A 21,890-nucleotide genomic window follows, 5' to 3' on the forward strand; every position below is an offset into this window, starting at 1 on the left:
AGATAAGGTATTCTAAATAGAATCTAGGTAACCACTTATACATTAAAGTGCTAAAAAAATACTAGTTTGAGTTCAATACAAATATAAAAAAATTCAGATAAGAAATTATATTTGCCAAAAGACAGCTTGCTTTAAGATTTGATTTTTCTCACATTCTTTCTAAATATCTAACCTGTAGTAGAACTGAGACATTTAAGAAGTGCAGGCTCATTCATTATGCATTGCAAAGTGCATTTCCTTTCAATTCATTCATATTGTAAGACTATCAAGGTCAACAGAACAGAAGAACAAAATGGTATTTACTTTCCATATAATTGTCATAATTTTAAACTTATATAATTAAGAACAGAGGGACAGCAGGGAAGATGGACAAGAGAAGGCCTCTAATTTAAGCCAATATTTCCTTTTTTTTAAGTCGTAAGTAGATAATTTTTTTAAGTTATAAGTAGATAATTATGTTACATGAAAAGTAAAATAGGAGGATTGAGCATAAATGATCACTTTATCCAGCTACACCCCAAGGATGATAAACATGTGCCCTACTTTCACTCCCACAGCAGACATCACTAATTGATAGGGCCTGCTTTCCTACCAAACACAGATTCCTCTGACCTCACAATATCCCAATGGTAGCACTGATTATCTATTATTTGCACAGCACTGTACTAACCTCTTCACATGCATCATTTCATTTTTATATCCTCACAATATCCTAATGAGATAGGTAATATTATATTCTCTTTTAGAGATGTGGACACTGAGAATCAGGGGTTAGTTAGCTTAACAGTTGGCAGGGGCTGAGCTGGCATTGAAAGCCAGACTCATTTTAATCCAATGTCCATGCTCATAAAGACTACCCTCTACAGCCAGCTTCCACCAGTTGACTGCAGTTAGCACATAACCTATTTGCTATCCTAATTTTTATGTATACATTCCTTCTATAGCATCACTAACCATGGTCACAGGAAAGATGTTACTGCTTTCAGGAAAAAAAAAAAAATCTTCCTTAAAAACTACTCCCTGGTCTTAGCTTGGTTTTTAAGAGTCACACAAAGCATATTCATGGGTTACGCATGTTAGCACTATTGTACCTCCAACCTCCTCTCTGTTATTTTTCTATGAAGTCTTGTCTTGAGCAGAACAGGAACCTTCTGTTCTTTCAGTCAGGCCATATGCACCTTTCACATGTCTAGTCATTCTTCTTTGGCAGTGCTTCAGTTTGTCCACATCTCCCTGAAGCAAATAACATGTTGCCTGTGAGGTCTGACCACCTCAGAGTACAGTAGGACTACCACTACCTTCCATGTTCTCGCTCTGTTTCTTATCACATCTGAAAGCTGATTTTTAAATGAGTTTCATACTCCACTGACTTGCACTGAATAATATTTTACTAGGTCAGCATAGGCCTTAAACTCCAAATAAAAAGGTGGATATAAGAAGAGGGAAGTAGAAAAAAGTCAAGAGCTAGTTGAAGGAAAAAGGTTGAGGGCCAGACACGGTGGCTCATGCCTGTAATCCCAGCATTTTAGGAGGCTGAGGTGGGCAGATCGCTTGAGCTCAGGAGTTCAAGACTGGCCTGGGCAACATGGTGAAACCCTGACTCTTCCAAGAATTAAAAAAAAAAATTAAAAAAAAAAATATATATATGTATATATATATATATATTAGCTGGGTATGGTGGCACGTTCCTATAGTCCCAGCTACTCGTGAAGCTGACAGGGGAGGATCACTTCAGCCTGGGGGTGGAGGCTGTGGTGAGCTGTGATTGTGCCACTGCACTCCAGCCTTGGCAACACAGGAAGTCCCTGTCTCAAAAAGAAAAAGGTTGAGAAGATGGAAATATTTCCGGTGAGAGAGGCTGCAAGTTCCCCATATCAAAATGTGTCCTTTTATTTAAGTAGAATATACTTAGCCAAATGTAGTAAAGTGACCCAATCCAAAATTCTCTCTTACTCTGCCTGAAATTCCATCATCTAGAGATTCATTTGGGTTAATAAGCAAAAACAAATAAAAACAAAGCAAAACACACTTAAGTAACTTTTAAAAAGAAAGCAGGGCTGGGCATCGTGGCTCACACCTATAATCTCAGCACTTTGGGAGGCTGAGGTGGGAGGATTGCTTGAGGCCAGGAGTTTGAGACCAGCCTGGGCAAAATAGAGAGACTTCAACTCTACAAAAAAATTTAAAAATTAGCCGGGCATGGTGGCATGCACCAATAGTCCCAGCTACTCAGGAGGCTGAGGTGGGAGGATTGCTTGAGCCCAGGAGATGGAGGCTACAGTGAGAGATGACTGCACCACTACACTCTAGCCTGGGTGACAAAGGAAGACCCTGTCACACAAAAAATTAAAAATAAAGCAATTTGGTTTAGCAAACGACACTAAGTTTTTGTATTGAAATTATAGCTTTGTGGCCGGGCGCGGTGGCTCACGCTTGTAATCCCAGCACTTTGGGAGGCTGAGGTGGGCGGATCACGAGGTCAGGAGATCGAGACCACGGTGAAACCCCGTCTCTACTAAAAATACAAAAAATTAGCCGGGCCTGGTGGCGGGGGCCTGTAGTCCCAGCTACTCGGAGAGGCTGAGGCAGGAGAATGGCGTGAACCCGGGAGGCGGAGCTTGCAGTGAGCCGAGATTGCACCACTGCACTCCGGCCTGGGTGACAGAGCAAGACTCCATCTAAAAAAAAAAAAAAAAAATTATAGCTTTTTGAATGGAATAAGGGGGTTGAGGAGAAGGCGAAGACTAGGAATTTGGAGTTGGGGGGTAGAAAACCAAAATTCATTCTGGTAGATGGATATGACAACCACATTTTGCAAAATAAAAATCAATACACATGGTCAGATAGAGGAAAGAGCAATTTGGATTGGCACAGTGGCCACACACATGAGATGCATGGATACCATAGAACTCTGTTGGTGGGCAGACCTGGAGGGAACAGCACCGTGTCTTACAGCAACCTGTAAGACAGCAGCAGGGCTGGGGACAGCTTCAGGAGGCAACTTCACCTTCATGGCCATTCAACCTGAGACTAGCTAGGCTGTTGCTTTCTCTTCCTCCCCAACCCAAGTCATGTATCTCTGGTCTCATCCTCAGACACTGACTCTGGTCTGCTTTTCCCAGCAGCCCCCATCTATTGGTGAGCACTCAAGGGTGAATGTTGCTGGAACACCAAATACTCTGCCCGGGAGGTGCTGCAGCTGGAAGGAGAATGATGAGAGCCTTGGTCTATTGGCGCTCCAGACATACTGACTCCCAAGGGTCCTCACAGGACTAGGAAAGGGAGAAGCCAATAGTCATTATTGAGAGGAGCCTTGAGCAACACCCAGTTTATATGGGACTGCAGGGTGGAAAACAGCACTAAGGCTTCACAAATGATCTTTGCTTTTGCCACTGACCTAATACAATATAATTTAATCTTAAGAACCATGTAATAATTCTATTTTCTCTCTGAAAAAGAGCCACAGCTGACTCTCAGGTCTAACCCTTTCGATACCTGAAAGTGGGGGTGCAGAGTAGGCGCTGGAGAGGAAGGAGAAGAAATCCGAAACAAAACAACAAGCCAGCTGCTAAAAAGCTGTGACTACAGCTTATGAGGTTTAATTTTACGCACAAGTAACCTTGGATACCTAGTATTTGACCCCTAAATGGCCCCAGCTGAGCCCAATTACTATCTGTGCACACACACCTGTGTTTTCTGTAAGTCAACACACTAATAAGGCTTTGTTTTCATTCTAAAGCTCCAGGCAGATGAACTGAATTCAATCCTGGGGGTGTGCTCTACTAACAATTAAAGGTTACACAGAAAGTTTAGGACATTTTGTTTCCAGAAGACACACACATATTGCAAAACTGTGGCTTAGCTTTTGCTATTGATTTTAAACAATCTTTAGCACAAATTCTTTTACTGAGGAGATGAATTCTCTTCCCATTTCTGCCATCAAAACAAGAGGTTATCCTGTACATCTTTAAGTCCACCAGTGCCATGGGTTGAATGTCTGTGTCTTCCACCGTGCCCCTTCCCCTGCAAATTCATATGCTGAAATCCTAAACCCTAAGGTGATGACGGTATTAAGAAGTGAAGCCTTGGGGAGGTGATTAGATCTTGAGGGCAGGGCAGAGCTTCATGGATGGGATCAGTGCCCTTATAAAAGTGATCCCAGAGTGTTGCCTTGTTCCTTCTGTCATGTAAGGACATAGCTAGAAGGCACCATCTATGAGCAACAGACCCTCACCCAACACCGAATCTACCTGTGCCTTGATCTTGGAATTCCCAAGCTCCAGAACTATGAGAAATACATTTCTGTTGTCTATAAGGTACCCAGTCTATAGTATTTTGTTGCAGCAGCCTGAATGAACTAAGATACCCCCCAAAAGTAAACTGCATGAGTTAGAACAGGTAGAGACTTAAAGAGTGACAGATGGGTGCCGTGGGCCTTAGTGATCTGCCTACCATCAGCCAAGGGGCCTTATTGTGGTCACAGCACCTCAAAGTTTCTTTCCTCCACTCTGAGTTCATATGATTTACATTTTGGCTTCTGTCACTTTCTCCGGGTTCCAGGGGTGGGGAAGTGACCCAGGATTGGTCAACTGGAGTATTTCACACACCCCTGCCATACGGGTGGTCATGGGGCACAAGACAGATTGATAGAATCCATTCAAAACTATTTAGAAAGCAAAGTTGAGTGCCAATGGAGAACAACAGAATTCTGCTGCACCTACTGTCGGGACAACACTGAGACTCTTTTTTGTTAAATACAAAAAATACAAAAATAAAATACTTTTTTTTTTTTTTTAAGCTAAAGCCAGTTTGAGCTGCACTTCTGTAGCTTTCCCTTAAAAAGTCTGGACATGGTTGAGGTCAGTCTGCTGGAATTTTATTTCTTTCAGTTTACTACGGTTGAACAATAATATTTAACATGAATAAGGTAGGCAGTACTCGGATGGCCCAAATGATTGAGACCTCCTAGTATCCTCATAGTGTTGAATACTAGGGAGATGTAATCCCTTCCTCTTGAGTATAGGCTGGACCTAATGACTCTCTTCTAATGAACAGAAGGCTACAGTGATGAGATGTCACTTCTGAAATTAAATTAAAAAAAAAACTTGTGGTTTTTTGTCTTGCATGCCCTTTCTTGCTCTCTCTGGCCCACCTACTCTAAAAGTGACCAGTTGCCTTGTTTGAGCTGCTCAATGGAAAGGGGCATTTGAGGGGAGAAAAACCTCTCACAAAACTGGTATCTCCATACAATAGCCATCTAGAACTTGAATCCTGCCTGCAGCTACATTGGTGAGCTTAGAAGGGATCCCATCTCATTCCAGCTGAGAGATGATTGTAGCCCCAGCCTATACTTTGGTCACAGCCTTCTGAGAGACCATGATCCCGAGGATCCAGCTAAGCTGCACCAGTATTCCTGATCCACAGAAACTATGAGAGAAGAAATGTTTGTTTTTTTAAGCTGCCAAATTTTGGGGTAATTTGTCATGCAGCAATAGATAACTGATAGAAAGGAATTAAACTTAAATAGATTAACAATAAAATACTTATCCTTTGCCTTTTTGTTATGTTTTCCAAGACAACTCTCAATTACTTTATTTTTAGGACTTTAAAATGCAATTTCAGTATATTCAAGGTCACAGCATAAGTCTATTAGGTTGACAGAATATGGTATTTGAGTAGTAAAATTCTTTACAAAAAGGCTCACACTTGAAATTCCATTCTAGTTTAGATGAATCTGTTTTACAAATACACATTGAGAACCTGCTATGTTCCAGGCACAGGAGAATTAAGTCGGATGGGCAGCTTGTTTCAAAGAGCTCTAAGTCCATTCAGGAGAGGAGAAAATCCCATAAGATTTGGAAATAAGTGAATCAGGAGGAGTGCCAGTACTCACTAGTTGTGTGACACTGGATAAGCCATTTAAATTTTCAGTGCTTTTGTTTTCTCATCTATAAAATGAAGAATAACAGTAACATCAGCTAATTTATCAACTTATAAGATGGCTAGAAAGACCAAAAAGGACAATGTATGTTATAGCATTGTAAAATTTTAAAATAATATAAAATTATAATTATTGCAATGGTTATTACCAAAACTATAATATACAAACTTTACTATAGAAATAGATAAGAATGGTCCATAATTAATTTGCTGTTTACTATCATGTAAATTTTTTTCCATTAACTATTTAAACATATCCTTAAATTTGAAATTTGTATTCTAAACATAGCTGTTTTGATCACTGTTTTCAAAACCATGCAATCCGAATTACTTCTCCCTTGAATATAAAACTCTCATACTTTCATTTTAATTTATTCTCTGTGACAAGATAGTTACAATAATTGTTGACAGAAAAACTGAGTAAAAATTACAAGGAACATGCAAATTCTAATCATTTTGATTAGACCAATTAATAACTTTTATAAGCAGAAAAGTTTCTATCTCATAAAAAGGAGAAAAAATCTTATTTGATGTTAAATTTAAAGTCTTTAGAGCTACCATTTAGAATCCATTAAATGTTCTCATTACTTCTATTGCCTTCTCTACTAAGCTTTCTTTAATATAATTTGTGATTCATTAGATCAACATTTTGAGGTCACTGAAAAACACTTTATTTTCAATATGCCACTGTACTTAACTTTATAATTCTAGTCCAAACAGCAGATCCCTTAATAAAAATGCACAGGCAAGAATAATTGATTTCATTTTAGGGAAAAGATGTCAACAATAAACTGCTTTGGACTGTGCAATCAATGGTTATTGAATTCTGGACTCCAAGCTAATATTTCCAGCTACATAGGTCCTTCAGACTCAAGTTGCCCACTTTGCTTTTAATGAACAAGGTCAGAATCATGAATTTAAGTACTGTGACATGAACAGAATACTTTACCTCAAAAAATTTTAGCCTTGAGGCATCGTAAACTGCCAAGTATCTTTCCAGTAGGCCTAAATATTAATATATACTTTAAAGTTGGAGACAGATCTGTCCCTTGAAATCCACTATTCTAGTTGTCTACAGTTTGGTGTGAAATAAAATAAAATTAAACATTTATTAAGCTCTAACTATGGACTACCCCGGGCGCAGAGGGAATACGAAGATGAAGTATAAAGTAGACGAAGTAGATAAAATATAATAGAAAACTTAGATAATGTAAGGAATGAGAAATGAACTCAAGGTTCCTAGTTTTTAGAGGATAATGCCTTTATAGCTAAAAGAGAGAAGAAAGGTACAGGGAACATATTTGGGTAGGAGCTAAGGTATTGAGTTCAGTTTAGGAAAAGTCGAAATCTGAGGTAATGGACCACCCAGATGCCAGTTGGAAAGATAGATCCAGAGCTCATTTGTGACATCTAAATTACAAAACGAGGGAGGCGGAGATTGCCCAGGAAGAATTCAGAGAGTAAGAAGGGCCAGTGCTGAACCCCAGAGTTAAGGGAAGGAGTCGGAGGAAGGAGAAGGTATCAGAGAGGCCGGAGGACTGGAAAGAAGACGGGTCATAGAAGCCAAGACAGGAAAGACTCAAAGATCAAAATGATGACTGGTGCGGTTGCTACAGGAAGCTCAACGAAGTTAAGAAAGTCTTAAAGACCACTACATTTGGAATAAGGAGATCGCTGGTGATCTCTGCTGAATCCTTTTCAGTAGAATGGCAGGTGCAGAATCCAGAGGGCCACAAGGCATCGCTCAATCACTCTAAGTGAACCAGGCATCTGCTTTGTGTTTTGGGGACAGGAAAGTACATGCTGCATAGTGGAAGTTTTTGTAAAAGATATTTGGAAGGTGGGAGAAGCAGAGTCAAGTCAAACTAAGCAGAGTCAAGCAGAGTCAAACTAAGAAGTAGCCCCTATCTTCAGTTCAGAGTGTGTTTCGGGATGGGAGGAGCAGGCTGGGACTTCAGAAGAGAGGTGCAATTTGGGAATGATTGCTTAGGGAAAGGGAAAGAGAGTGGCTGGAGATAAAGACAAAAGATTGACGACTAGTGTTGAGAAACCAGCTGAGGCTGGAACTCATAAATCTGTAATGTAGCCAACCACCATGGTTATACAGTTTTTCTCTTCCAGTAATGTCAGTAGCAGGAGTGAAGACCACAGATGGTTTGATGGAGCTAAGGTTGAGCATTGGCAGGGTTGTAAGGATGAAGTCTCGAGGAGAAACAAATACTTGAGGGGCCTGGTGATTTATCAGGGAACTGAATACCTAATCAAAGAATGACTCAACAATACTCTTTTTTGATATCCTTAATATTAGATATGTATTATTTCAGCTTTTGGGGTACAAGTGGTTTTTAGTTACACAGCTGAGTTGTATACTGGTGCTGAGATTTTACTGTACCTGTCACCCGAATAGTGTACATTGTACCCAATATGTAGTTTTCTATCCCTCATCCCCCTTACCCTCCCTGCTTCTGAGTCTCCAGTGTCCATTATACCACTCTGTATGTCTTTGCTTAGCTCCCACTCAAAAATGAGAACATGCAGCATTTGATTTGCCATTCCTGAGTTAGAGAAGTCAACAACATTCTCACATGTGGGGATGACTGGTAGGGAACTGAAGGGCCTGCAAAGTTTAACATTCTGGTTTTCTCATGAGAAAGAGGTGGGAAAATGAGATTTTATGAAAATTTGAGGAGAAAAATAGATACAAAAATAGAGAAAGAACCGGACAAATGTAAGAGCTACCAAATACCTTAACAAAGCAAAAGAACTGATTTGGAGCTTTTAGAAATGATATAGTTTATTATGACTTTTCTCTATAAAGCTTAATATTTGCACTTTGTTCATAACATCAAACAACTCCAAATCGTATCAGACCATTTCTTTCTTTTTTCTTTTTTGCAGTGCAGTAGCATGATCATGGCTCACTATAGCCTTGACCTCCTGGACTCAAGTGATCCTTCTGCCTCAGTGTCCACATGCCCTTCTCCCTAGTAGCTGGGATTACAGGAATGCACCACTATGACTGGCTAATTTTAAAATTTTTTGTAGGAGCTGGGCATGGTAGCTCACACCTGTAATCCCAGCACTTTGGGAGGCCAAGGGGTGAGCTTGAGCTCAGGAGTTCAAGAACAGCTTGGGCAATATGGCAAAACCCCATATCTACAAAATAAAATAATTTTAAAAGTAAATTTTTCATAGAGGCAGAGTCTCCTTATGTTGCCCAGGCTATATGGGACTATCTCTGAGGTTTGCTATTACAACTCAAACTAAGAGATCTCTGTCTTATTTAAATAAAATATTGCAATTTGATTGAGGAACACTCAACTTTACGAAGTAAAAACTAAAAAGTAAAAAACAAAACCATCCAAATGAAAAGAAAACATACCTAATTGTCTGAGAAAATTACAACACTCCAAGTAGAACACTTTAACAAAGCCAAGCTCAAACTGGATAACATAAATTACATAATCTGACAGTAAGAGTTCCCTGACCACTGTTGCCAATAATCCAAATAATATTCACTAAAAATGCATATATTTTATAGTAAATAATTTTACTCTATATATTTCCTATCAGTAAATTTGATATGTAGGTATTTACTTTTTTCATGGAAGAGCAGAATATGATTCATGTGTGACTTAGTAGTAGAAAATATAAATAAATAAAACTAGTTCCTATACAGTTTTCCAATTCTCATGAATTCTAGATTTATTTGGAATTCCTCAGAGAACTCTCTGGTCTTATGAAAGTTTTATACCCACATTTGCATTTTTGTTTATATAGATGCATTGGTTTTTTACTGTTTAGCTTTTCACAATTTGAGTTTGTAGGTATTACAGACACAAAATGCATTCATATTCAAATATTCTGATGGCTGGACATGACACAGGACAATGTCACAGCCCTCCTGCTCTTGTACTATGTTGCTGAGGGATTATACACAAAGCTGAGTCAAGGTCCCAACTCTAAACTGGATCTGTGTGCTCACCTTGGTGATAAGTTTTCTTCCAGTCCAAGTATGCTGTGAATTACATACATCAGTCCCTAATTTCAGATTCAGTGGGAAAAAAAACAATAACAACAGTCACACTAGAGTGTAAGGTAAATTCTCCTATTCAAAGTATAACTGAATACAAAATAATTGAATGAACGTACTGAGAAGAACATTCATCTCATTACAAAAACGATTAGTCATAACAGCATGTTGCTTTTGCTGCTTTTTCTCGTTTTGGAGCCATGGAATTATATCCAAGCTGACTCAGGAGTTTATCAACCCATCACAAGGATTGAGGCTGCCATCACGAAGGCACGGTTGACCGGCAGCATGGGGAAGGATGGCACATAGCACTGCAGTTGGGAGCTGGGACATTCCTGCCATGGCTCTCAGCACATAGTAATGCTTAATGCATATTCGCTGATAATAGCTAACATACCGACAATTGTGTAACATTGAGAAAATTAAGCTCATTTGGCTAACTTTTATCTTGAAAACAAAGATAATAGTATTAGTCTCATGGAGTTGTGTGGATTAAATGAGCTAATGCACATAAATTACTAAGCATAGGGCCTAGCACGCACTGATCTCAGGAGACCAAGCATAATAAACTTTGTAGCATGTGTTGAAAAGAAAAAGGTAGGTCTATAAGAATCTTATAAAGTATAAACACTGCTTTCCCCTTCTATTTTCCTTGCATTTGGATTCTCAAAACATATGTTGCAAGAGCTATGTTTTCCTATGCTACATAGAGTAGTAGATGGAGAGGAATAGTATCGGAATCATAGATATGGCAAACTAAGATTCTTACAGCCAGAGTATGGTTTTCTAAACTTCCTAATCATTTCAAATACATGAATAGTGACTACAAAGTAATGAGATAGGTTTCTGTGGTTGGCTTATGGGAATCAGTCTTCTTCACAGCTTTTTAAGACAGAAACATATATAGATGGCCCAGGCACTGTCTTAGATGCTGGAATACAAAGATGAGGACATGGCACTCACAAAAGGACACTGTATGTAGTAATCACAAAACAATGGAGTAATTGGGGGTGCCATTCACATACACAGGGGCTCCAGGGCTAACCCTTGGGAGAGTGAGCAGGGTTGTGGGAAACTTCACACGAAGGCAGTGTTTGAAGCAATGGGAAGGGTATGGGGGAGGATATGATTAAAAATACACCAAGTTCACAGACTTAAATACTTACGTTACTTCTATTCTGAGCTGTGTAATCTTGAGTTAGACATTTTCTCTCTTTAAGCCTTAAACAATTACTGAGCAAATTACTCTGTTGTTAGAGATATTAAACTTACGTAAAATCAGAGGGCTGGATTGGAAGATCGCAACAGTTCTTAGGTTTAAAATTCCTTTTATGCCTGATCATCTTCCAAATAGTGCTAAAAACACCATTACGCAAAAGATTTGGAATTTTTAAGAATAAGAGAGAGAGGTGTTTGTTCCTATAAATCATGAAAACTTGGCATTGGTAGATAAAACCAGCCATAAATAACAGTTTTAAGGTGCTGGGGATTCCCCAATTCTACTTCAATAATGAAAGACCACTGTAAATTCGTAAAGTGGAAATTTACAACCAACTGCTGAGTACCCGTACATCTCACCCTAAATTTTAACAGCTGTTCCCCTAAAAGTGATCACGATTATAAGCAGGGTGAAATGTACTGAGCAAAGTTTTTAAAGGTATAAGTTCACATTCATGTCTTCAAAATACTTGCAGAAGTTAATTTTTTTGCAGGCAGATTACAGTTTACAAAAACAAGTATTAACCAGAGCTGTAATCATTTGTAAAACTTTCCACTACAGCTATTTGTTAACCTATATCCAATTCTTAGAATCAGCAAGGATGCCACTGTTGGCTTCACATTCCATGTTGCTTACATTTGACATGTGCCTAGTTTTATCTCAAAAATGGGGCTTCACAAATCAAATGTTATTTTCTGCACCTGAAAATTCATAAACCAGATACCACTGCCAGCAGAAGCACAATGTGAAAACATAAGACCAGCTCAGCAGTAATCAAAAGCACCTGTTTTCACAAAATGTTTGCCACTGTTCTGAAACTACACATAAATTTTAAGTCTGTTGGCTAGACTCAATCCTGAAAAGCAGTTCAGGTAATTATCAGAAAACAGGTATTTCATCTTACATTAAATTTATTTTTAAACATAAAAGTCCAATCCTCTGAATCATATTTAACAAATAGTAAGTTATATAGAAAATAACTTATTCCAACAAGCAACATACAATTCCCTGTTTATCTATTGATAGTAACATAATCTACAATAGTAATATAAAGGGTCTAATTCTCCACAAAGCACAAAAGATGGTGATGCTGTGGGCTGTAACCTGAAAGACCCTGTACAACTTTGTGCACTTTCTGGAAATAATTTCTTTGACATACAATCTTTCCTTGGACATACAAAAGCCATTAAGAATCTTTATAATGGAGTGTACTTGAAAGACTAGGGAGAAGCATAAAATAATTTTGTTCTATAGAAAACAAACAACAAACTATAAAGCAATCATACATTTTAGTATCCTCTGATGACTTTTAGCTTAAGAATCATGCTCAATGGATGTTTAGGATCCAAATACAGAGAAGATTATGACACACTTATTGACGCTATTCTACAGACAGAGCAAACCATCTTTTCATACCCCCAAATCACCACCCCCACTTTAGACAATCCCTAACTTTGCAATAGTATACTAACAGAAGACTCCTCTATGTGAATAGCAACAGCAGTCCTGCAAAATAAAGGTTTTCTCCAGTAACTATGTCCCCTTTGGCCACAGTCATCTTTTACCTGTTAGTGAAATATTGCAAAAAGACTTTATGATTAGACCCGGTTTTAAATCTACATTTTTCCTATCCTGAGTGCATTATTCCTAGGAAAAAATGGATTCTGAATTTAAAAAAAACTGATTTAACAAATGAATGTCAAGGAAACAAGCCATCCAGCAGATGGCAAGGGAAGTACTGTATTAGAATGAATACACTTTTATCTCTGGAGGCTTTATGCCCCAGCCTCCTATAGAGATTATATAATGACTCCATCTCTTCAATCAGGGTCATCCCAATATCCTGTTCTCCAAGAAGGAACACTGTATCTCAAACTCTCACCCTTCTCACCACCTCCAGCACTCCATCCCAAAACTCTGATCTGGTTTTCTTCATTGTACTTGCCACTAGTTTTTCTGTTTTCTTTTTAGCTTGCTGACTCCACTAGGGCAAGGACCTCCTCTGTCTTCTGTACCATGGTATCTGCGGCATGTAGAATGACTCTTGACATGTGCATCATCAAGTAATTGCTGAATGAATAAAAATGGTGGGATGCTTACCACAAATACAATCTTACTATTCTTGAAAGAATAAAGATGGTAAGAAGAAAATTCAAGCATTATATATTATTATTTACAATTTTATTAATTATGAATAACTTATTTAGTCACAATCTCATACTATTTTGAGCCAGTTCAAATAATTTCCAAAACAGAGATCTTCAAAGGTTTAGATATCAACTGAAATTCAGCTCAGTTTCTACATATCTATAAACCTAGTTGCTGATGTTTAGTTTAAATCTACAGATCCAAATAACTCAGTTCCATGGTTGGATGTTTCAGAAAAGCTTTTTGGTTGTAAGATTATGTAATAGTTAGTGAGACAGTGGGGCAGAATTCTAACACTTCAAATTTTAAAAAGCAGATTAAAAATTCTGTTATATTCTAATACACCACTAGGCGTGTTTCCATCTGGCATCATGGTGAATGATCTAGTGAGAGGTACATGGGGAAGTTGTGTGTTCCCCTCTAAAACAAGACTTAACTCTCTAAATGAAAAGTAAGGGCAAAGAATGTTAAATGCACTGCAGTTATGCTGCTAAGTGGAATGTCGTCTGTTTAAATTTGCCCACTAGCTATCCCCTTCTTCCAGCTGTTTGGGATGTATGCTGCTCTGGGGAGACACAGCTCTACTGACTAGACCTGCCAGTGATTCCTCTCTCTCTGGGGTCTTCAGCACTCTCCACTGGGATTTAGAACCCCATTTCACAAATAGGAAACTGAAGAAGCATACTGACCCAGGTGATTCATCCAAAGTCACATAGTTTTTTAGCCCCATTAAGAGAATTATATTTTGGGATGATGGGAATTTTTATGAAAAGAATATAGTTTCCATCGGTGGCATTTATTTCTATCAAATGAAAATAACTAAAGAATCATATTTTCCAAATAAGAGCTTACCAACACTATCAAACTTGAAACCAGCTGATCTGAGTTCCAATCTGAGTTCTGGTCCTTTCTAATTCTCTAACCTAGAGACCTTAAGGACTGGAATTAGTGACTACAACCCTGAGAGGAGCCTCTTCATCCTTCATGTCTGTCTCCTTTGGATGTGGGCTTGATTCCCTCCCACTCCAGAATGGTTTCTCCATGAGCACAGTGCACTGAGTTGAGTTTGCAAACTCCCACAGGAGCATTCTGATTGACCTAGCTCAGTTTATGAACAGACAAATCACTAAAGACTAAAACGTGGTAATTTTCTATAATTGTAACCCAAATTATCACAGTTTTGATCAATCAATAATGACAGAACTGAAGGAGAAACAGGAGTATTTTAAATATGAACATTGCTCTTCCAAGGGGAATGAAAAAAGAGTTTTAAAGCAGACAAATCGATGACCACTACATCATGCAAACAGAAAGCACTAGAATATACTTTTTATTAAATAAATAGAAGGCTTGGTGATCTTGTGGAAATCAACAAAAAAGAAGAAGAAAACAAGAAATAAAAATTACCACATGGATGTGGGCCCAATACAGAGCTCTTCTGTGTTTGTATAGTTAAAACAGAAATAGCATTGAAGGAATTACTCACCTCCACATGCCATATGTTACATCCGTGAAAGAGTAATGTGAATAAAAAGGAGGCATGAAATCTTATTGCACATTAAATTCAACAGAGTCTATGTTTATTTGGGTCAAGATATAGATTTTGAACACATATTGTATTTCTTGGAATAAGCCAGCAACTTAACATATAACTTACAATGTATTTAAAGGAGGCATAGGTTTATTCAGTAACTTGCCTTGTCTGGAAATGAACGTGTTCACATTGGAAGGATTTAAATGAAAGCTGGATGTCCATATAGCTGGAATATTGAAGAAGGACCTTCTATTTCAGATAGCATGCCATACTAACTGGACTCTGAAGTCCCTCCTAACTCTAATACTGTTTGAAATAATTATGCCATTTTAAGTCCCCTGAAAGAATATTCATTGATGAAGGTAGCTATGTTTGCAAACCATGGAGCAAATGAGAGATGATACAGAAAATCACCTCTGGTTTTTGAGCCATGGACAATCACTTTAATTAACATCATCTGTAAATATAATGTCATGTTAATTTGACTTGCAGTATTAAATTAGCAGTTTGTTTTTGTTCAGGAGTTTAAGATAAGATGGCCTACTGTTCAAAAAAATAAAGCCACCTATCAGGGAACTAAGCAGTTATAATTTATATGTAGATGATCCTGGACCTTCAATATCACCAGAAGGCTCATCAGTGAGCTAAAACAAAAGTGGGGATGAGAGGCGAAGGACCAGACCCAATAAGGGAGTCTGGCTGCTATTCCCAGTTCCATGACGATCAGTGGGGACTCCGTAAGTTGATTCACTTGTTTGTATACTAGTTATTTTATCTAAAAAAATACTCAGGTTGACAAAGTAGATTCTAAGGTCCCTTTCAACTTTAGTATTTCTTTATTCCATATAGAAAAAAATATAGCTTGAGACAAGAAAGTTGGTGATACAAAATAACCAGCAAATGGAACATGCTAGCCAATCAATTTTCAACAAGACAAAAATACTATAGATGGAAAGCAATTCTTAGGGAAGAAAAATAAGCAGTATAGTCATAAAACAAGCAAGTTTGCCCTATTTCTTTATAATTGATGTTTCTTCTAATTCATCTGGGATTTTTTGAGTTAAACTAAATACAGCTAAGGCTTGAATCATCCAAGATTTCACATCCAAGACCTGTCAGTTTGATGATCCCACTATTTTTAACATAGAAATAAATGGCTTCTATGCTTGCAAGCACTAGAGAAGTAAGGACAGCCTATGAAGTGTGCTTCCCTCTCTCCTTCGTTTTCCCCTCCCCAGTTCCTTCCTCTTCCCTGTCATCCCCCACAGGCTGAGGAAGGCAAGACTCCCTTTGATTATGTGTTCAGTTCTTACACATATTTCTGCACAAATCAGGCATCTTTCCAAAGTATATGTCAGAGTTCTCACTCTAGCCTTGTGGCACACTTATCAAGAAAGAAAGTCCTAATTAGATGTCAGTTTCCTGAAGCAGAGAGGGTGTGGTTACATGAATTTACCAAAGGGGGAAAACGCTAAAGGAACCAGTAAGAATAAATTACTTATCTAATCACCCACACAACAGCCTAAAAATTATCATTCTACAAACACCACCGTCAATATTATTTTTTCTCTAAGAAGAACAATGCATCGTGCTTTTCAATGACATGAAAGAAAGTGAAGCACCCTTTTAAAACACAATTTGAACATCTAAGGCACTTTAAAGCCTGAATTGCCTAACTAGGAATTGTAAATGCATACAATGCATCATAAAATAACTTAGCTAACAATGATTTCATACACACACACCACAATTACTGCTGAATATCTATTAGAATAGGCAAACAACAACAACAACAAAACAACAAATGAAATAATTTGTACATACAAATGACCCTTTTATTCAGAAGGTCTAAGCCATATTCATGTTCCTCCCTTTCTCCAGTTTCCCTGAAATGACCTCAGTAAGAAAAGTTAATTAGTCACTAATGACTGCCCTGAGAGCTTTCCCACACAGCTTTTCTTCAATCTGGGTGAGTCAGGAAGACCAAGAACAGCAGTTACCATGGAGGAGTCCCACTCCTAATTCCATACTATTACACAGGTGTATAAGATGCTAGCGCTGTACATGAGAGTGGCTCACATACCTCTATTCATAAGAGAGAAACAAATTCTTCTTTCTCAAGTAATTCAGCTGCATGGACAGCAAGAGGTCAGGATTGTTATGTATAAGAACAGTGTTAAGAGATTGCGTCTTTAATATACATTATCTGTCTTATAGCTGGAATATTATCTGGCGTGGTTAAATAAAAATACACATGACAATAGAATCAGATATTTTATTTTTGTATGACAGATGAATTAACATATGACCTGCCAGAGCCTATAAAAAGACATTACCATAACACAGTATTTAGTGAAAAACAAAGACACTAAACATAATAAAATGGAATGTTAGGTTCCTTTTCTAGCTCTTCACTACATTCAAGTTTATGACAGTTTTGTAATCAAAGCAAGTTTTTCTCGAGGAAAAATACCAAATGAATCATCTTTGTGAGAATTTCAAAAAGTAAATGGTGCTTCTTGGTGGATACGATTTAATAAAAAATGCAATCTCGGATTTACAAACATCTTCAGAATTTCAAAGGTTTATCAAAATTCTCCAACACTACTTAATATTCAGTGATAGATTATGACCCTAAAGTAACAGGAATTCTCCCTACTGAGCATTCCTGCCAGAAAAACAATTCCCTCAGGATATTTAGGTGATTTCTTTTTGCCTTAAATACCAATGAAAATTCTCCAGTCAATACGTTTACCTGAATTGTTTTGGAAATTAAGCAAAGTTCAAAATAAATACAATATAGTTCTATAACTGGGAAAATCTTTAGAGACAAAGCCACCTTATATCACATTTTAAAAGACTAAAACCCAGAAATGTTTGGTGACTTACCCAAAGCATGCGTCTGTCTAGCTTATTTAAACTCTAACTCTAGAATTATGAAGGATAGATGAGTGATAAAAGTAGTTTTTAAAAAAATCAAACATGGCCATCTCATGTACATTGACATACATCGAGTCAATATAAAGTCACAGGAGACTTAAAATCATTCTATGATCATTGTCACTGCTAAAACTGAGTTTTGATGGAATTTCAGAAAAGTCATCTATTATTAAAATAACTTCTCTTCCATAGCATTTCACCCTATGGACATTTTAATTCAGACTCTGGCATTTAAAGAGATTATAAGTGATGCTGTATTTAAGATGAAGGAAAGGGTGGTGAAATTCTAAATCAGAACCCATAATAGAAGAGACATTAATTAGGATAAAATTAAATATCAGAACTGGAAAATGTACTACAGGGAGGGCAGACTTGGATAATTTTCTGGGAGGTTCTTTTTAGCTGAATATTTCATTATTATACATATAAAGTTCTTGTGGCAATCTGCTCTAAAGGAAAAACTGACCAGACAGAGGGTTAAGTTTCTTTCAAGAAGCAAACACTCTAGGGAGAAAAATAAGAATGACACTTCTGGTTCATCAATAGCACCATTAACTAAGATGTGAACATCATCAGTAAATTCCACCACGTTTTCAGCCTTAATGTAGATAGTTTTTCTAAGCCTTCTAGAGAAACACATGTGGTATAAACTTTTAAATTATGCCAAAAACTAATTAAAACAGATATGTTGTAGATGTAATTGAATTCAACCATATTACCCATTTGAGAGGACTGGTTTTAAGGTCAGTCTCACTCTTTAATGCTTTTCTACAGCTCTAAGATATAAGTGGATGTCTCCCCTACGCAATTCAGAGAAACCCTGAAACCGAAGCCAAAAGATGCACTGAGAAGTCATTGTATTATATGACTTATCTTCTTTAAAAGCCCTGGCTATTTCACATTTGATGAAATGCCAAATCCCAAGTGCCTGAGTCCACTCTGCCACATTCTGTTTATTATGTAATAGTTTCAAGTTGGGAACCCAATTTGCAACTAACTCCACAAGTTATATATTACATAATAGGTATCTTCTGATAAATCACAGGAAAAACATGTCAGTTTCATATCTAAAGGAAGTGACTTTTGATATTTAACATCTTATCCTTAGCATGGCCTTGACAAATGAGATAAAACGTGATTCTTGTTGAGTTATTTCACTTAATGTATAAAGACTACTTACTATCTTCATTATATCATTGTCCTAACTCTAGTTTGGGAATATTTCTTAGATACCTCCATATATAGTTCTTCTTGTCAAGACATTTGATAAACTTACAGAGTAATTCTGTTGTTTTTAAATTCTTACCAAAGCTAGTAGTATGCAGACATTTGAAAAATATTGTTCAATTCTATTTCTACAAACATACATCATGGTACAAACCTGAGATGGTATGAATTTGACTCAGTATATATTGACTGCAAAACATTTGTACAATGTCTACCAGTCTAATTAAAAGTTCATAAGCTCCTTTTTTTCAGTTTCTGAGTTTTCAGAATTACACATGCAATCTGACAATATTTTTTGATGTGACATAAATTTTAGTTAAATTCTAGGATATATTATGGAAACAAAATTTAGGAAACAGAGTGTCACTCTACTAGAACACATTATTCATGTACACACATTTAAAAGAGAAACATCTCTAAAACTCCGAGGTTACTCAGGTAAAAGCAATACAGCCACATTATTCAAGCAAATATCAAATAATTACAATTTTACATTCTTGTATTATTGCCACCACATGAATTTTCAACCCTCAGTCTTCATCAATCACAACAGAATTTCCAGCATTTAGAAGGAATTCTCATGGCTTTCAATACCACAGAAATTGGGATTTAAATTATTTATTAGTTAATGCTCAGAGGTTATAAGTGGGATGCATTCATGATTAGACATCAAAAGACCAGCACAAATTAGAATTGAAATACAAGTTTATAAAGATCCTTATTCAAGAAGACAAATAAATAATTTTTAGCTTTTTAAAAATGTAGATCATACATAACTGTCATCTTCCCCCATTTGGGGCACATCATAAACTCAGTGATCTCTGTGCATAGCTGCTTTCTCTCTGCACCCTTAGGCATTTCTGGGCATTTTAAATCTAGTGGGACAAGTCTAAACCTTACCAGAAACTTAAAGAACTGACAGATAAAAGAAAACTGCTAGTTCTCTTCTATTTATAAGCTAATTTTCAAATGTCTCAATATACACATATTACGGATACTACAGGTATCACTTCTTCTAGCTGACAGCAAATAAGAATTAACCTTATTTAATAACAAAATTGTAAACATGCATCAGAGAAAGGTACTTGAACTTCCTTGTACAAACGACACCTCAGATTAATCACAGATAACTGTCTAGAAGTCTGTATCAGGAGCATTAAGCATTAACATCAACTTGAACATGAACAATTATTTCTTCCAAATGAGCTAGCCTTCCCTATTCTGAAAGAAAAAGGAAAGCAACAACTACAACAGAGCATATTCTGGCCACCTACTACGTTGGCTTGCAACTTTTTTGAATGGCTTACTAAAATAACATAATTAATTCCACCTAAAATATTAACGATGTGTACAGACCTTGGCTGGTGATACTGTCTAGATGCTATTATCTAATGGCTGTTCTTGCAACAAATCAAGCAAAACATAGCACTTCAGTACTTACAGACTGCTCACAGAGAACACCATCTGAGAAACCTTTTGCATTTAAGATTAAGGCTCCACACAAGGTTTATTGTTAGCCCCAGCATGCGAGAAGGAACCGGAGGATGGAGAGAAGCGCTTACTTCGAAAATGCTCTGAAGCATAATAATAGACATCCTCATAGCCTTCGTGGTAATCCTCTTCTGGTCGGTACTTTTTCCCCTTTCTTCTCCTAGATCTTCTTATCGCCTTGACAAAACCCAGGAAGCGGTCCATCTCTCACTCACCGTGCAGCGCGGCACAGCTAGCACAAGAGCACAGCAACAGCCCAGCTGCTCCGCGAGCCGGTGGAGCATGAATGACCAATACCAAACCTGGACCAGGACAGCTACCCTTCTAGCTACCTCTGGGCTACCATCAACACGGCAACTTTGGCCATAGGAGGGGAAAGAAAATAATAGCGATATGGGTTTACCTTGACAATATTTCTCATTTAGCTCAATAAACTGTCAAATCTGTAATTTTTTTAAAAAAAGAGGAAAAGAGAAAGAAAGTGAAATGGTAATAAAAGACTATGAGAAAAAACAAACAGCAAAGCTTTGGACTTTAAATAGCTTCAAAACAAAGTTCGAGAGATTCAGCTGAGGCAAGAGGAGTCCTAGCACTAGAATTTCACTATCCAATATCTCCATCATCCCATCATAGGCGCGGGGGTATAGGAGAAGAGAGGGGCGGGGAAACACATTAGTCAATGGACTGAACCAAAGTTAGAGACTGAACTGACTTTCCTACCTGCTAATCCAATACCCTAATCCTAGCCCACATTATCTCAAAACATGTGCTTAGGAAACCTCTTGAAAAGCTGTTGTTTTGCAATGGGCGGACTGGTTAACCCTTTGTGCTCTCTTGCATATCATATTAATAAGCAGTAAAGTGGTTTCATCCATATGCACAGCCCTCTTGCTGACAGGAGTGTGCAGTATGTGTTAATTGGAGCAGCAGGGAGAAGGCTCAGCAGCTGCTTTCAAATGACACGTTTACCCACTGGGCATTAATGTATTCCAATCACTGTTTGATCTAAATATTAAAATGCACTTCACAGAGAAGTTTCTCATAGGCTTAGTAACAGCATACCATAATCAGCAAATAAAGGAAACTGCCTGGTTTAAGGGAAAATAAATACAAATAATCCAACTCAGACTGAACTCAAATATAAACCTAGCTCAATTGTTACATTTTTTAAAAAACATGAAAGTAAATGGGCTAAACAGCAAACAAAACTTAATTCTTCTTGGTGAAGACAGTGGAAAGAGAAATTTCACAATATGCTCACATGCCACTCATCCTTTATCTCTAAAAATCACAAGCTTTAAAAAGTTATTTTTAAGTACAACAATCAGAAACACTTCATAGTAGACGAGAGAGGTACT

The 21,890-nt window shown here is 37.5% G+C and overlaps 1 protein-coding gene across 4 annotated transcripts in view; it reads right to left on the reverse strand.

Annotated features, from left to right (window-relative positions):
* GRIP1 (glutamate receptor interacting protein 1) overlaps positions 1 to 21,890 on the reverse strand; it is a 715,306-nt gene that overhangs the window by 429,768 nt on the left and 263,648 nt on the right. For 2 of the 4 annotated variants that reach the window (XM_058426059.1, XM_058426058.1), the window contains exon 1: positions 20,604 to 20,820. The exons of the other annotated variants lie outside the window; for them this stretch is intronic. In XM_058426059.1, the coding sequence (XP_058282042.1) occupies positions 20,604 to 20,736 (133 nt within the window). In that variant the 5' untranslated portion in view covers positions 20,737 to 20,820. Of the gene's footprint in view, positions 1 to 20,603; positions 20,821 to 21,890 lie in introns of those variants that run through there. 4 annotated transcript variants of the gene reach the window in all.

The sequence above is a fragment of the Hylobates moloch genome, unplaced genomic scaffold (assembly GCF_009828535.3).
Source record: "Hylobates moloch isolate HMO894 unplaced genomic scaffold, HMol_V3 SCAFFOLD_12, whole genome shotgun sequence".
In the NCBI taxonomy this organism is placed as follows: domain Eukaryota; kingdom Metazoa; phylum Chordata; class Mammalia; order Primates; family Hylobatidae; genus Hylobates; species Hylobates moloch.